This window comes from Sitophilus oryzae, unplaced genomic scaffold (genome assembly GCF_002938485.1).
Source record: "Sitophilus oryzae breed Bouriz unplaced genomic scaffold, Soryzae_2.0 scaffold_1494_pilon_pilon, whole genome shotgun sequence".
NCBI classification, from domain to species: domain Eukaryota; kingdom Metazoa; phylum Arthropoda; class Insecta; order Coleoptera; family Curculionidae; genus Sitophilus; species Sitophilus oryzae.
This window is the reverse complement of record NW_022146163.1, coordinates 1039180-1055586: the sequence shown is the minus strand read 5'-3', so window position 1 is coordinate 1055586 and position 16407 is coordinate 1039180. Positions and strand designations below refer to the sequence as shown.

Below are 16407 nucleotides of genomic sequence, written 5' to 3'. Positions count from 1 at the left end.
TAGTTAATAGCCAATTTAGATGCACTAATATAAATTTCCATTTATATTTAACCCATTGTATGTAAATGTTGATCAAATAATAAAAGACAAATAATAATAATAGTTTGTAGCTCGGAAACCGTTAATGACTGAAGTTGAAAATACTCATAGGTAAATTGGCCAACAATTTTGAGAGATTATACAAAAGTTAAAAAACTCCAGTTTTAATTTCAATTTTCCTAATTGAGGTAAGTTATAAATATAAGTATTGTATTTTCTATTTTTGCCTATTTTCAAAAAGAAAGTGTTGACAGAACGTTAAATGTTTTTACTTTCAAATGTTGATATTCTGTTTTAGCAAACTGATTTAATTTTACCAAGATACAAAAAAGTGCTTTTTTGTACAGCCCGTGGTAATGAACACTTAACTATAGACCAACTTGGGTTTATATCAATTTGGGGAAAAATATTTCAGTAAGCTAATTTTATGTAAACCCAAGGGAATCGTTCACGTATACGTCTACCCAGACATGTTATTATAATAAACATTATTAATTAAAACAATTAAAATCAGGGCGATGTAACGTGAGGGTTCCAGGCGAAGTTTTCGTTGCAAACATCGGTGATGAAAATATACAAAAAACTCTAATGACGCACCCGTCGACGATTGCGTCGGGAAGACAAATATAAAAGAGTATGCTGAAGACGGCGCAATCGGTCAATAATAAGTTGAAAAGTTAGTCAAATAGACAGAAACTTGATAGTCAGTTAGCCAGTTAGTTGATAGTCAGCGAGTCCCGAGATGTTTCTGTAAGTATTTCAGCATACTCTATCTAGTCGTGGCATTTCCCACATTGTTTCCAAAAATTCAAATAAAATGCTGTGCCTTTTATACTAGAATTTATTTTATAGTTACGAAGGCCAAAGAAGAGGAAAATAAAAACTCCAAGTCCGCCTTTATATTTGCAAAGTTGATAGTGATAATGATCTCTCGAATCCGAAACGTCAGATTGGAAAATTAACCTTACCAGTTTGTAATGTGCACACTATATAATATATACTCACAATTGTTTGTAATTTTAATTATGGGGTAAAGTGTATTTCTGTCATTATTAGGACGATATTATATGACAACCTGTCGAAATTCTGAGTCGTAATATACATGACAGTGACATTTGATGCCTGCCATTTTAATTTACAGGTAAGTTGTATTATCTGTAATTTTTGGGATGCCGTCTGAATATTTGGATCGTCGGAAGGAAATTAAAATTATTTTTATCACTCATTTCAAGTAAGAACAATCGTCAGATTGTCACGGTATTTTTAACAGTACACTGTCTCTACTCTTCTCAACGAACACTTCGCTAGATTGAAGCTAAGAAACAATAGCGGACGCAGATTCTGTGGGGAAAATCGGAAAACACCAGAACACCTGATCACTGAGTGCGCCGAGACGACAACCATTCGTGCAATACATTTTGGTACGACTGATATTGGATAGAAATGACCTCTCTAAACCCGCCTCTGATACTGTCTTTTGATGATTACATGACAAAATGGATCTACAAGGTCGCGGAGATAACTTCCCCCCTCTCATAAAATCTACACTCTAACCTACACTCATTTCAACTAATCTTAAAATATTTTTAAAATTTATAAAGTCCTATTGGGGTTACATCTATCAAATCCGATATGCAAGACATAGGACAACGAGAGAAAGCAGACGATTGTCCTCTAATCTTACTTAGGGCGTATTCCGTTGCTTACCTTTGTTATAGTTTTATGTTCCGTTTCTATCGGTTTCCTGAAAGTTTTCTTATTACGGAACTGTAAACACGGTTCCTGAAAAATACCGGTCATAACTGTCACCAAATTACCCAGCGGGAGAAGGCTGGTTTTTCTGGTTTTGTTTGTCAATCAATGTCATTTATGTGACAGAAATCAAGCAAATAATGGAAGTTAGAGTGAAATTCTCAATTAATTTCTAAATTTTGTAATAATATTTTGTATTTACATTCAAAATCAATTGAGGTAGGTAGTAAAGGTAAATAAATTTCATTAACTAAATAGAATGACTTTTTAGGACCATTTAAACTTATCATGCAGCCATTGTTTCTTAAAGTCAGGAACATTTAGATAAAACATGAAAAAAAGACAACAAGTAATCGTGAAGGTTTTGTAAGCTATAAAAATGTAAATATTGATTAGATTTGTTTATTTATTATTGATCTATTTTAATATTGGACCTGCAAATCTTCACTTGAACTGTCTAACGAGTTTAACAGTTCATTAATAAAGTACTTTTCAATATTAAACTCCATGGAAAAGAAGAAGCAAACGTAAAAGCATTAAGGTACATTAAAAATGCATAAAAGATAAATTTTATAATAGAGATATTGAAATTTAGAAAATGTCAACATTTGACGTTTCCAATATTTTACCAAACCGTTCTGTATCAAATCGATATTTTTCAGGAACCGCTGTTTACCGGTCTGGTTCGCCTGGTTTTGTAACGGAACGCCTTAATCTTTGAATGTTTTATATATTTACCTGCTAATTCTTCTTTCATGAGCAATTTCTTCAACAGAGGTTGCTTGATCGGTTCCCTAGAATGTCTCCAGAGTTCGTCTATGCCTCCTCTTCTTCCCCCACTTAACGTCAACGCTTTTGATACCGTCCTCTTCAAAGGCGGTCGGAAATGATCTATGGCGTATTCCGCCAGCGTATGAGGCCTATCTCTGTTCTCCGTGCCGTTGAGGGAATGGTGACTTAGACGACGGTTGTGCTCGTTTACTCCTGTTTTAAAAATATACTTAATTGTATTGCTTAAGAGTCTATTATGCTGTACTGTTTGGGTCGCTCTCAGGGGTCGGGTAAAGCAAGGAAATATATATTATATATCAGAAATATACCTAAGGCTGACCCCGATCCTGTGGTGTTAAGCCACCCCAAATTTCCAAACACACGTGCTTTGATTAAGGCTTGATTAAGGTTTGTAGAGCCTCAGCATTTGCCATAAAATAGCGAGCAATTATTACAAAACCATAAAAATTATATATCGCTGTAATCACAAAACTTCAACCTATTTCCGTATTGTAACGGAATTTTAAATTATGTCTTTATTTTGGAGAAAATTTAGTCCAAATATAAGGAATATTTTGTTGATGTTAGACGACCAAAATTTTAAACATAAAAAAGTTGTCTAAAAATGTGCTACAATACGGATATAGTATAATCCTTTATCTTTAATTTCCTTCTTCATTTGTGTAAACATACCTAGCCAGTTTTACATAAAACGTTAAATGCTGAACGCTTATTTTGCTACTCTTTCGGACTAGTGAAATGGACTCTTAATGGTTGAAAGCAGGTAAAGCAGAGGATAAAAATATAGAATACTAAATACAGACGTTCTCGAATTTTAGAAAAAATAAGCCTGTAAATAATAATTCTTAATGTTTCTTTGAATGCGGTAGACAATGAATCTGTAATAAAACTAAAAAAAAATGTTTTCATCAAAAGAATTGATTTTATTTTTTATCTATATTCTATACTTTGTTATTTTTTCCGTATACGAGATACTATACTTTTATCATCTTAAAATATTTTTATAAAAAAATACTGTTTACCTTCTACTGAGAATAATTGCAGAATATCTGCTGGTGGTTTACTCATGCACGGTAAAACATACACAGTTTCGGCAGGAAAATCTCCTTTTTCTTGTGTCCTTTCACATCTGCAAAATGTTAATAAAAATTTTTGATATTTCATCAATTGATGTGTTCACATAATTAGTGAATAATTAACAATAAAACGTTAAACCTAAGATTGAAAACTTGAACTATTGCTAAAAAATAGCTATTTAGCTTAATTTTCAATTTTATAGTACCTTCCAACACACCATCCTGAATTTAGCACGGTTTCGCCAGTACTATCTTCTTCCAAAATAATTAGATCGCCTTTTTGGAATGTAAGGAAACTGGAACCTTCACCGGGGGCTTTGTAATCTTGCAAGGCGATAACATATTTCGACCTTTTCTTTAATCCCTCTAAAGAGAAATAATTTTTCATAAATATCTTGAATTAAGCATTTTATTACGAAATTCAGACTATTATTACGAAAAAGTTAATTATAACTATTTTTTTATTTAGTGAAATCTAGTAAATTTCTTATCAGATTTGATCCAAATTGCATTTGATTAACCTTTATATTCTGCAGTAGCCTTGCAGTAGTAACTACTCAAAAATTTAATTAACTCCTTAATATAACTCCTTAAAAATATACTAAATATGACGAAACGCTTGACAGATTTGGGAATTATAATGGAAATTCTTTTGTAGTAGCCAGTAAAATTGCTATTTTGTTGATTTGTAGCAGGAATTAAAGAATACGAAGTCTTGTTACCTAGATGGCTCAAAATCAACGCAAATAGTCGCTCGTATTTCAACATCGTCTACATTTGCCTCTTTTTATTGGAAAAATAATAATTAAATAGCTCATTATTTCAAATTGGCTACTAATAATAGAAAATCTACAGCATATCCGGTTTGAGAACGTATGTGATCGTAATTCTCTGTGATCTTTGTTCTGAAGTTTTAGTTGCTTAATAAATTAGTTAAGTATGGTTACCGCGTATTTAAATACGGTATACCGGGTGCGTCTCAAAAGAGGTTCACCCCTATAACTATTTTATTTTTGCAGATAAAAGATAAAGATTTGGTATATTAGTATATGACATAAATTAGGATTGATTGACGTATTCAATTGTTTTCGGTTACTTCCTATTTTACCGGAAATGACAACTTTTGACTTTTAAATGGCACCCTCGGTATTTTGTTACATTATATCTCTGAACAGAATGACATATCATATGTCAACTTTTGACATTTTCAAATATGGTTTATTTGAAATTGCAACATACGATTCATAACGACAATTTGACTCGAAATACGTAGTGTGTGGTACCAAATTATTCGTAAAAAAACAGCTTTTTCCAAATATGCTAACGAGCCACCTTTGTTCCGTTTCAAAAAATTGAGATATGATTAAAAATGTGATTTGAGCATCTTTTAATCGACCAGGTCAAACTACTAAAAACATTAGACAATTAAAGCTATTTTTCCAAGGCTCCTTGATTAAAAATTAGTGTTTTTAACACAGCCATGGCACTTTATATTGAAATTTAAAATAAGATTTTTCAAGCGAAAATGTCAAAAGTTGACATATAATATGTCATTCTATTCGGAGTGTTATTTTCTATCGAATAAAGCAAAAAAAAATACCGAGGGTGCCATTTAAAAATCAAAAGTTGTAGTCATTTCCGGCGAAACAGAAAGTGACCAAAAACAATTGAATAGTCAATCAATTCTAGTTTATGTCATATACTAACATACCAAATCCGTTTTTTTTATCTAAAAAAATAAAAAAAATTATAGCGGTGGGCCACTTTCGAGACGCACCCGGTATAAATAACGAATTTTAAGTAATTTTTATCTTACCTAAGAAATACACGACTAAATCTCGAATATCCTCGGCGTTAGGACTCTGGAACGTAAACTCCTCCCCCCTCACCGTACTCAAACTGAACGTCTGCGTAAACACCTTGTTCGTCTTCTGACTCGACACAGTGGTTATCTCTGGGAACGACAGCTCCAAAAGCACCTGCTCTTGATCGTCCACCACGTACACCCCTGTCCAATTCACCGCTATAATAACGTCGTTCTTGGGCAGGTTCGGCCCTGAGTTCCTGTACGCCTCGTAGAACCGGGAGAAGAGCAGAGGCCACTTGAATTTCGCGTAACTGACCACGTCTTCTTTCACTCTGAGGGTATTGACTTTGTCTTTGATGTAGTAGCTCTTCTTGTAGGCCTGGACGACCAAGGCGGCCCAGCGGTCGACGGCTTTATCTACTCCCGTCAGGCAGTAGTCGGGGATGTAGTTGGGGAGTAGGGTGAGGAGTCTTTCTACGTTCATGTCGGTGTTGTATTCTATGTAGTATTGTTGGGCGGCTATCATAGCTAGGTCTTCTTCCTTGTCACACCTGGTTGAGAATAAAGATAACGGTATAGGTATCAACTCAACATTTTAATTATTCTTTATATTAATAATATTTGAATGGACATAATGACAAACAGTGTAAAAAATCATATTATATTTTCTAGTTTTTATATTTTACAATATACGGGGTGGTCCGAACTGTATTCGTTGTGTCCTAAAATGCGTCGTTTCGGAGATACAGGGTGTAGAATTTTCATTTTTATTTCGATTTTTTCCAAATAATTTCTGGACTAACGTCGATATTTCGATGAAAATTGGTGTTTGGGAGTTTTTTAACATGAAAAATTTGATTTTGATATCAATGTGACACCTACTTGTAGAGGGCACTACCTACATTTTTTTATCAGTTTGAAGGGTAATAACTTTTTGTACGTACCTGTATAAATCTACTGCGTAAAAAATATACATTTACGAGGTTTTTTACGTAAAAAAGGTCTCTTGGTAAAAATCGCTATGAGTAATGGTTCTTGAGATATTTGGAATCGAAATTATCAATACCTATCATCGTTGACATAAATTAAACAAGTTGACTAAATAGTTATAAACTGTCCTATCATTATTTTTTCGCAGAAAAAATTATGATTAATTTAAAAAAATAAAAATTTCCCAAATTTATTATTTCAGTCAAATACCTACACACCGTGCTTATTTTTTGTCAATAATGATATGTATTGACTATTTCCATTTTAAATATCTTGAGAACGATTGCTTGCAGCAACTTTTACCAAGAGACATTATTTACGTAAAAAGTCATGGAAATGTATATTTTTTCACTCAATAGTTTTATACAGGTACAGACGAAAAGTTAGTACCCTTCGAAACAGTTAAAACGTATGTAGGTGGCGCCCCTTACAAATAGGAGTCATATTGGCATTAAAACCAATTTTTTTGTATGGAAAAAATCGAAATAAAAATGAAATTTCTACACCCTGTATCTCCGTAACTAAACATTTTAGGACATACATTTATACGAACTTTATGACTTATTTTTATCTGCAGAATATGCTGCCGAAGTTTCCGGAATACAGTTCGGACCACCCTGTATAGTAAACATACCTATATTCTCCAAATTTAACTCCTCGCACCACCTGCTGATAGATCAAATTCGTCGCCACTTGGTCCTCGGTAGGCTCGTGCCACGGAGCAAAAATCTCCTTCCTAAAGAACAACCTCCACGGCGCATTCCTCTCCTGCGCACCTTGCTCTTTAGCGTACTGCTCGCACTGCGAAATAGCGTCCATCACGTGATCCCCTCCACTACCCAACGACGACACCTTATCGAACAGCGCTATATACAGGGAGAACCCGAACTGGTCCTTCAAACCGATTTTATCAGACAACTGGTTGCATAACTCTCTGGCCGTTGTAGCTGAGTCGGCAAGTAATGTCTTGGTGTTCCCGTCCATGAAGGTTATGGGCAGCATGATGGGTTTCTTCGACTTGGTCGCTTGGAGCTCCAGCCAGCTGGGCGGTTGGTTTCTGGTGCCGTTGTTGAAGGTTCGTTTCAGGCGTTCTTCGCAGTAAGGCGCGTAGCCGGGAGGACCTTCTCTGATGAAGGCGCGTAGGTAGTTGACAAATTTTTCGGACGGGGCGAAGCATCCGACGCAGAGGGATAGTAAGATCCACCCTGTAATAACATAGAATTGCTTAAGCACGATCCTTCAAAGCTGTCAAAATTGTTTGATTTTAACAAAAATAAAATAGTACGAGTATAGACAGAGCCTAAACTTCAATCGAGTTTAGAGAAAAATGCAATTTTATTCTTCTAAAATATAAAATTTGCATAGTTCTTTGCATATAGGCTTGGCGCATTCTCCGCCGGTGCTACCACCATCGGAGAATATCGCAAACAGCTAGGATATATACAAATACACGGGTTTAAATAGCGAGTATACGCAAAATTTATTATATAATTATTCTAAGGTCTAACTTGTATTATAACTAATTATTTCAGCTAAAAAAACTTGTTAGATGATTTCAACTACGGCAGTGAGGAAGGTAGTGAGCACAGTTTTAATCACCGGTTTTGCAAGCGGGGTCATAATTGGGGTTATTTCGGCTATAACCAAATTTTTTAAAGGTACATAATTATAATTTTTGAAGGTGTTCATAAAACCTTTAATCACTAGTCGATTAAAAAAATATACCATTGAAAATTATATTTTATCCTCTCATAGTATATTGTTTCTTTAATTTTTTGATTATGTAACGAGGACTTTGTTTACTCACGTGTTTCGTCGAACTGCTTAAAGCCATTTTTGCTTTTGAGCAGAATCGGTGCCGTGTGAGAAACTATGAAGGTATAAAATGTTGTTTCGTGAGAGTTGAATATCCGGGAAAGTTGAGTTATTAAATGTTACTGCACCCAACAACGCCCTAATTACGCTCTCCTTTACGCGTTAACATTTTTTTTGCAAGTTTGCTGCACTAGCAAAAAACTAAATTACTTAATTATCACGAAGCCACGATTTCAATATTATTTTAATGCGATCAACATGAACAGTAATCGGGATGGCGCGGCGGTGTGATATACATAAATACTGATAAATTCTGATTTTTGCCGTTGAAGCACGGTGGTGGGAATTTGTTGAAATCAACTCAAATGCACCAAGCCTATAAACTTTGTTGGAGTTATGCATAATATTTCAGTTTATGATAAGCATGTTATATTAAAATGTATAGGTTATTTACGTTAAGTAAAAGAATATCATAAACTAGCTTCATCTAATATAGAGAAATCAATAAAAATTGGCTTCAGAGAACTTGCTAATAACTTCATTTAAATAGAATTTTGTGTATTTAATAATGTAGATATAAAAAACTGTATATTGTGTTTAAAATTGAAGTGAAAAATAGTGACTCAATTGTGAGTTTTATTACTTGTCTAAAATCGAAGTAAAAAAACAGTAACAGTGACAACATTGCGACTTGCATTTGTTAGATATTTTGATGACGTGCACGTTAGCTTTTATTGATTTTCCTCTATAATATAACTATAATAATAATTCTATACTCAAAAAAGTGATGTAAGTCTCAATTATACATAAAAAAAAGTTAAACTTACCTCTTGCATGCGAAGATTTCGATGGATTGTTCGAAAGCTGTTTGCAAATCTGACAATAAATCTCGTCTCTCAATTCCGCTCTTAGTATACCGTGTCCGATAATAAAATGAAGCTTTTCCAGATTACTGGTCGGCCTGGACTCCAACCAAGACTGGTAACTATCAGCCGTATATTCTTCATCTTGCAGTTTCCTTCTCACATCTTCGCCAAGTTTATTTTTTCTTTTCAATGTTAATGACACCAGTTTATTTCTGATTGACCTAAAAATAATTTTGTCTTAGAAAAAAATTAATCCAATATATTTTGCTTGATCTGATAATTAATCGAGTTTAAAAGAAATCAGTCACTAGTCATATAGTCTATAAAATGAATAACTTTGAATTTTGACCGTTATTTTTTACCAACATGGTAAATATAAAATTCCTCTGTCAAAAAAGTTACTGATATTCTTTAAATTGAGTGCCTGAACGAATCAGATAGGTAACTCTTTTTACTTTCGTGAAATAGAAAAGGAACAAAAACAAGTGACAGTTCTTCCTCTTCTTACAAAAATCAACACAATTGTCAAAAGTAAAATGTCATCAGCTTTTAACATTTCTAAATATCAGACCAATGCCGTCTCTAATAGAACAGCCTCGGAGCGAGATTTATGACGTCACGCTAGTTAGATACTACGGATTAATAAATATGTTGTAGAATACATGGAAAACATAATTCCTCGTATTTTTGGTTTGTATTTTAAAAATGATATAGTTTACATGAAATATACATAATATACAGTTAATAAATACAATATATATATATACCTATTTATAGTAATAAATAACTTTGGCAAATAAATTATGAACCATACAAATGCAGCAAATGTTTTACAATATACAAATAATGAATTGATACATCAGATAATGGGTAAAATGTAAAATATATTTTAAATTTTGGGGTTTGAAAATCGATCTAATTTAACAAAAAACATTCAATATCTACTAATAGTGATGTATTATTATTTGCATTCACAAAATGTATATGTATATTTTGCAAGTATCAATATTCGAAAAATTATATTTGCAAATAATACAATATCATAGAAAAAAGGCTGCAGCGATGGCTATGAAATAAAGATCGCTGTCATTTTATATGTAAAATTATTCTAAAATTTTTTATTTTCTTGGGATTTAGGTTCGGGAAAAACGCTGATTAAGTTTTCATTTGTTTTTTTCATTTTTTTGGTTAAAAAAACGTTTCGGCTAACATCATAGCCTTCATCAGTGTTGTGTCATATGAAAAAAATAGTGTCGAATATAATCCAAAAAATTACATATAAAATATTCACACCACATAATGTTTACTGCAATTAATAAACTAATATAAACTTGTCAAAAGATGACCACGTATTTTTTAAAATTATTATTCTTAACACTAAAACTATCTACATTGACTATGGAATACGATTTCAGCCATAGTAAGTAGTAGATATTGAATGTGTTGTTTGTTAAATTAGATCGATTTTCAAACCCCAAAATTTAAAATATATTTTACATTTTACCCATTATCTTATGTATCTATTCATTATTTGTATATTGTAAAACATTTGCTGCATTTGTATAGTTCATAGTTTATTTGGTTTATTTGCGAAAGTTATTTATTACTATAAATAGGTATATATATTGTATTTATTAACTGTATATTATGTATATTTCATGTAAACTATATCATTTTTAAAATACAAACCAAAAATACGAGGAATTATTATGTTTTCCATATATTCTACAACATATTTATTAATCCGTAGTATCTAACTAGCGTGACGTCATAAATCTCGCTTCGAGGCTGTTCTATTAGAGACGGCATTGCGTCAGAATGGCCGCAAGTTGCTAACCTAATAAAATTAAACTATAGAGTTATTCGTTTCACAGACTATACCTAGGTTTCTGTTTCAAAAACGAGTCCGTGTCAAGACCCATCAATTGAGCTTCCTGGAATTCTTTGCTTTTTATGAAATTTCTACCCAACGTTGCCGTCACTTTAGACATGACAGAAGTAGTGTCTCTGTCCATGGTATGATAGCGAGGTTCTGGTAGGTCTCCGGTAAACCGGAGTATGGTCACCCAAAGTGCTTGAGCAGCCTGAAATAAAAACAATTATAAAGTTGGTCTTAATAAAGAAGTAATGAAGGAAGTCGAGTACATTTAAGATAGTCATTAATACCACGGTATGCGCTTGGCGCCTTAAGGGTAACTTCCTAGTGATATTTATTGATTGAATCCAAAGACTTTGATTAAGAATTAGTGTTTGGTTTGGTTTATTATTTTAATATTTTATTATTTTAATTTATATTTATTTTAATACAGCCATGGCATTTAAAATACTTTTTATTAAGAGAGAACGTCAAAAGTTGACATATATGATATGGCATTATATTCTAAATGTCATTTTTTTTCGAATAAAGTAAAAAAATACCGATGGTGCCATTTAAAAATCAAAAGTTGTAGTCATTTCCGGTGAAACAGGAAGTGATCAAAACCAATTGAATACGTCAATCAATCCTATTTCATGTCATATACTAACACATCAAATCTCGTTTTATGATCTGAAAAAAATAAAAGTTATAAGAATGAGCCACTTTTGAGACGCACCCGGTATATACTACAAAGAGAATAATAGAGCTAGGAGGAGAAACCCCTGCCTGATAAAGATAAATGTCCTAAATTTGCCAACAAGAAAGTAAGGTTAGATTACAGTGATCAAAACATCCGTTATCGGTTTGTAAAGAATTTGTTGTTCATCCAATGATAAATAAATAATAAAAGTTTGAATTAATTTTAATGTCATGTAACATTTAAAGCTTGATTTTCATGCATTCGTTGTCCGACGATACGATGATACGATATTAATTTTATTGATTGAATTTAAAGGCTTTGATTGGTTAACCGTTTCTAATCAATCGAAGTATTTAAATTCAACCAATAAAATTAATATCGTATCATCATATCGTCGGATAACGGATGCATGAAAATCAATCTTAACGCTTGTCAGATAACAAAAAGGAACTACTTTTTAAAAAAATTATTTACTTAAATGTTTTTTTAGTGTGGTAAAATGATTAATATCTAGTTCGAATCGTTATTTTATAATTTGGAATGTTTTTTTCTTAAAGATACTAGATCTTATATTTACCATAGAATATACTATAGACTTGGTGCATCAGAGAATCCCGTAAAATACCATATTATACCATAAATACCACATAAATAATTTTTTTAGCAAATTTATTATTATTTGAAATTATTACAACACAACGATTTCGCGTTCGCGTTCTTTTTCACTTAATTTTTACTACCCGAACCAGCGTTTTATCACAAAAACTTCGTACCTGAGACTTTTATAGTTTCAATACCTGCACTAGCAAAAACCAAAATAATTAAATATTATGACATAGCCACTATTTCAATGCGATCAACATGAACAGTAACTGGGACGGCGTGAAATAAATTTAGTCCGACAGTTCTGCCGTACAGAGCGCTGTAAAAATCGGAAATGCACCGAGTCTATAAATACGAGCTTATGGTATATCTATCTAGAGAATTATCATCTTACCAACTGATCTCCTTGCGTATGAAGTGGCAACAATGGATGTTTAAGCGGCTTTCGAGAATATTGATGTCCCATATTGCCCTGGAAATAAGTAGCCGCGAATTTCTGAAACTTGAATTCGCTCAGATCCTCTTCATCATCAGAAACGGTCTGTATAGGACTAATGATTTCATTTTCATTCGTTTGGGTCGGTAAATCGTTAAAGACTGACGTTTCCCTGCCTGGACCGGGAGCCTCGCTGGAACTGTCGGGCAGGAAGTCGAACATGGCTTCTACCAATTTGGAATCGTCAACGGGTTCGTCGGCTTTTCTCGCAGCGTCGTTGATCAGGTTCTTCTTTATCTCCACTCGTTTTCGTTCTTCTAGTTCCAGTTCCATTTCTTTTCTTTCCAGTTCGTATATTCGTTCTCTAAAGTAAATAAATAAAAATAAAAAAGATATCTTGGAGGGATTGTAAATGGTTTAAATGTTCATATTGTTGTATTGTCACTGATACTTATAGTACGAGAGCTAGCAACGTCGGGAAAATATGTATTTTAAGAAAGCTGGCTCTTTAATATATCGTTTACTATGCTCTCTGGAACAGCATGCGGCCCGTCTGGCTGCCGGTAAACGTTGTGTTCCCTACTGCGCATTGAAAGAAGATCCTATATTAGTCCTTTCTTAAAATGCGAGCCAAGCTCAGAGCTTTCTAGCCAGTTTTCTTAAAATACTTTCTCGAAAACGTTGCTAGCTCTTAGACTATTAGTGTTTCATAAAAATTGGTTTAGTAGAAGTAATTGAAAAAGATGTCGTAATATTTGGAATAAAAATGATTGTGTGTCTTCCTAGTTTTAACTAGTAATGGGATCAAATGGAGAGAAAAATACTTGATAATAAATTCGAGTATTCAAATCCTCCTTATGTATACCGGGTGCGTCTCAAAAGTGGCTTACCCCTATAACTTTTTTATTTTTTGAGATAAAAAAACGAGATTTGGTATGTTAGTATATGCCATAAATTAGGATTAATTGACGTATTCAATTGTTTTTGGTCCTTTTTGTTTCACCGGAAGTGACTACAACTTTTGATTTTTAAATGGCACCCTTGGGATATTTTTACTTTATTCGATAGAAAATGACACTCTGAATAGAATGACATATCATATGTCAACTTTTGACATTTTTGCATATGATTTATTTAAAATTGTAACATGCGATTCATAACGACAATTTGACGCGATATACCAAGTGTGTGGTACCAAATTATTCGTAAAAAATCCTTTTTCCAAATATGCTAATGAACCATCTTTGTTCCATTTGAAAAAATCGAGATATGATTAAAAATACGATTTATGCATCTTTTAACCGGCCAGGACAAGACACGGAAAACATTAGCGATCAAAACTATTTTTCCAAGGCTCCTTGATTAAAAAATGGTGTTTTTAACACAGCCATGGTACTCTAGATTGAAATTTCAAATACGATTTTTTAAAACAAAAATGTCAAAAGTTGACATGTGATATGTCATTCTATTCGGAGTGGTGTCATTTTCTACTGAATAAAGTAGAAATATACCGAGGTCATTTAAAAAACATCTAAAAATAAAAAGTTGTAGTCATTTCCAGTGAAAAATAAAAAAGTTATAAGAGTGAGCCACTTTTTTCGGTATACTACTCCGTATATAATGTGGCATACCGTGCTCACGAGAATCGAGAATACAAGGATTTAGGATAAAATACAAGGAGGATACGATTTAGGATTTATGCTGAAATAGTTTCAAATAAAAACAAGTAATTCTCCGAATTTTTCAAACTTGGCCAGAAAGGTTGCCAGATAAATCTTAGAATCAGAGTTAAACAAAATAAATACGTTATTAAGCGCAACCTATGAAAAGTTTGGCACAACCTAGGTCATTCAGGTACCAGTGTGTTAACAAACAACAAGCAAAAAGGCACTGAGCATTATTCAGGTATTAATCGAGATATACAGGCCTTGGAGTAGTTCATGTTTTAAAATATTATGTAAACAAAGAAAATTATGACCAAGAATTCTTCGGATGAATATCCGATTATTGAAATCCTCGACGACCAATACTCGAGATTGAAATCAACCGATTATTCCCAAGACCAGTTATAGCACTCACTCTCCAAATCAATCAGTTCAATTCAGTACAGAGAAGATAGTACGAGAGCTAGCAACGTCGGAAAAACAAGTATTTTAAGACGTCTGGCTCTTTGATATATCTTTTACTATGCTCTCTAGAACAGCATGCCCGTCTGACTGCCGGTAAATGAAGAAGATCCTATATTTTTATTAATCCTTTAAATTCTAGTATTGAATATAAATCGAACATGTCTCCATAGCGTAGGGCGTAGAGACCACGAACCGATGATTCAGAGTTAGAATCCAGGTCGGGGCAAAGACTTTTTTATTTTATTTTCGTTTATATTCTGATAGTAAAGTATTAAATATTTGTTTTTATTTAATTACCAGAATTATTTAAAACTTTACTATCAGAATATAAACGAAAATAAAATAAAAAAGTCTTTGACCTGACCCGGATTTGAACTCTGAATCATCGGTTCGTGATAGGAAACTCTACCACTGCGCTATGGAGACATGTACGATTTATATTCAATACTAGAATTTATAGGACTAAATTAATAAAAAATATAGGATCTTCTTCCGATGCGCAGTAGTGAACGCAACGGGTATCGGCAGTCAGACGGGCCGCATGCTGTTCCAGAGAGCATAGTAAAAGATATATCAAAGAGCCAGACGTCTTAAAATACTTTCTCGAGAACGTTGCTAGCTCTTAGACTAAGAGTATCGTGAGTATCAAACTTAATTTACGGCACATCAAATTCAAGAAATTATAACTAACTATATCTAACGGGTCTACTAACATTTATATTCAAGATTTTTAAAAAAATTAGTAGAAAATACAATACTGCTGCTAAAATTTCAGTTCTAATATTTTTTTTTGCATATAGACTTTGATGGAATTAATTTTTTTAATAATATTATGCGTTTGTGTTATGCAACACAAACGCATAATATTTCAGTTTATGAGACGCAGGTTATAAAAATATATTTACATAATTATGGTAAAGTCTGTCCAACAAGAAAATACTTGACAGCGACAGTTGTCTGCCATTTTAATTCAAAAGTATATTATAGTTTCTCTTATTTTTGACAGACTTTAAATTAAACAATATAATAAATTAGCAAAATTATATCGGTTGGTTAAAATCAGAAATATACCTGATGGCTCCGTTAACAATTATACTGAATATTTCATAAAGTTCACTGAAAAATACAATACTATTCCTAAAATCTGAATATTTTTTTTGTATGTAGACTCCGATTATATGGGATTAAAATACCATACAAATGCATAATATTTCAGTTTATGATATCAATGTTATAATTTTTTTACATATTTATGGTAATGTTTGTCCAAGGGGAAAATACTTGATAGTGAGTCTGTCATTTTAGTTCAAAAGTAGATTATAATTTGTGTTAGTTTATGAAACATACTTTAAATGAAACAATATACTTGCGTAATAAATTAGTTACCTATGTCTTTCTTTGTATAAAATCTAGAACAATTCGAACTGAAATAAAAGAGCAATAATTGATTCTATTTTAAGAGTATTTTCATTTGTAGATTTGATTTGAGCAAATAAAATTACATTAATCTCTTAAACCTGTCCTCCCACCAATCTAGGATATGT

General features: G+C 32.7%; 1 protein-coding gene across 1 annotated transcript in view; it reads right to left on the bottom strand.

Moving 5' to 3' along the window:
- The window catches only part of LOC115877471 (myosin-VIIa), a 123333-nt gene that overhangs the window by 14047 nt on the left and 92879 nt on the right, over nt 1–16407 (bottom strand). The window contains exons 11-18 of the mRNA XM_030893625.1: nt 12693–13098; nt 11019–11221; nt 9099–9358; nt 7091–7661; nt 5476–6017; nt 3866–4025; nt 3606–3712; nt 2530–2775 (exon numbers count right to left, since the gene is read on the bottom strand). Of these exons, the coding sequence (XP_030749485.1) occupies nt 2530–2775; nt 3606–3712; nt 3866–4025; nt 5476–6017; nt 7091–7661; nt 9099–9358; nt 11019–11221; nt 12693–13098 (2495 nt within the window). The remainder of the gene's footprint in view (nt 1–2529; nt 2776–3605; nt 3713–3865; nt 4026–5475; nt 6018–7090; nt 7662–9098; nt 9359–11018; nt 11222–12692; nt 13099–16407) is intronic.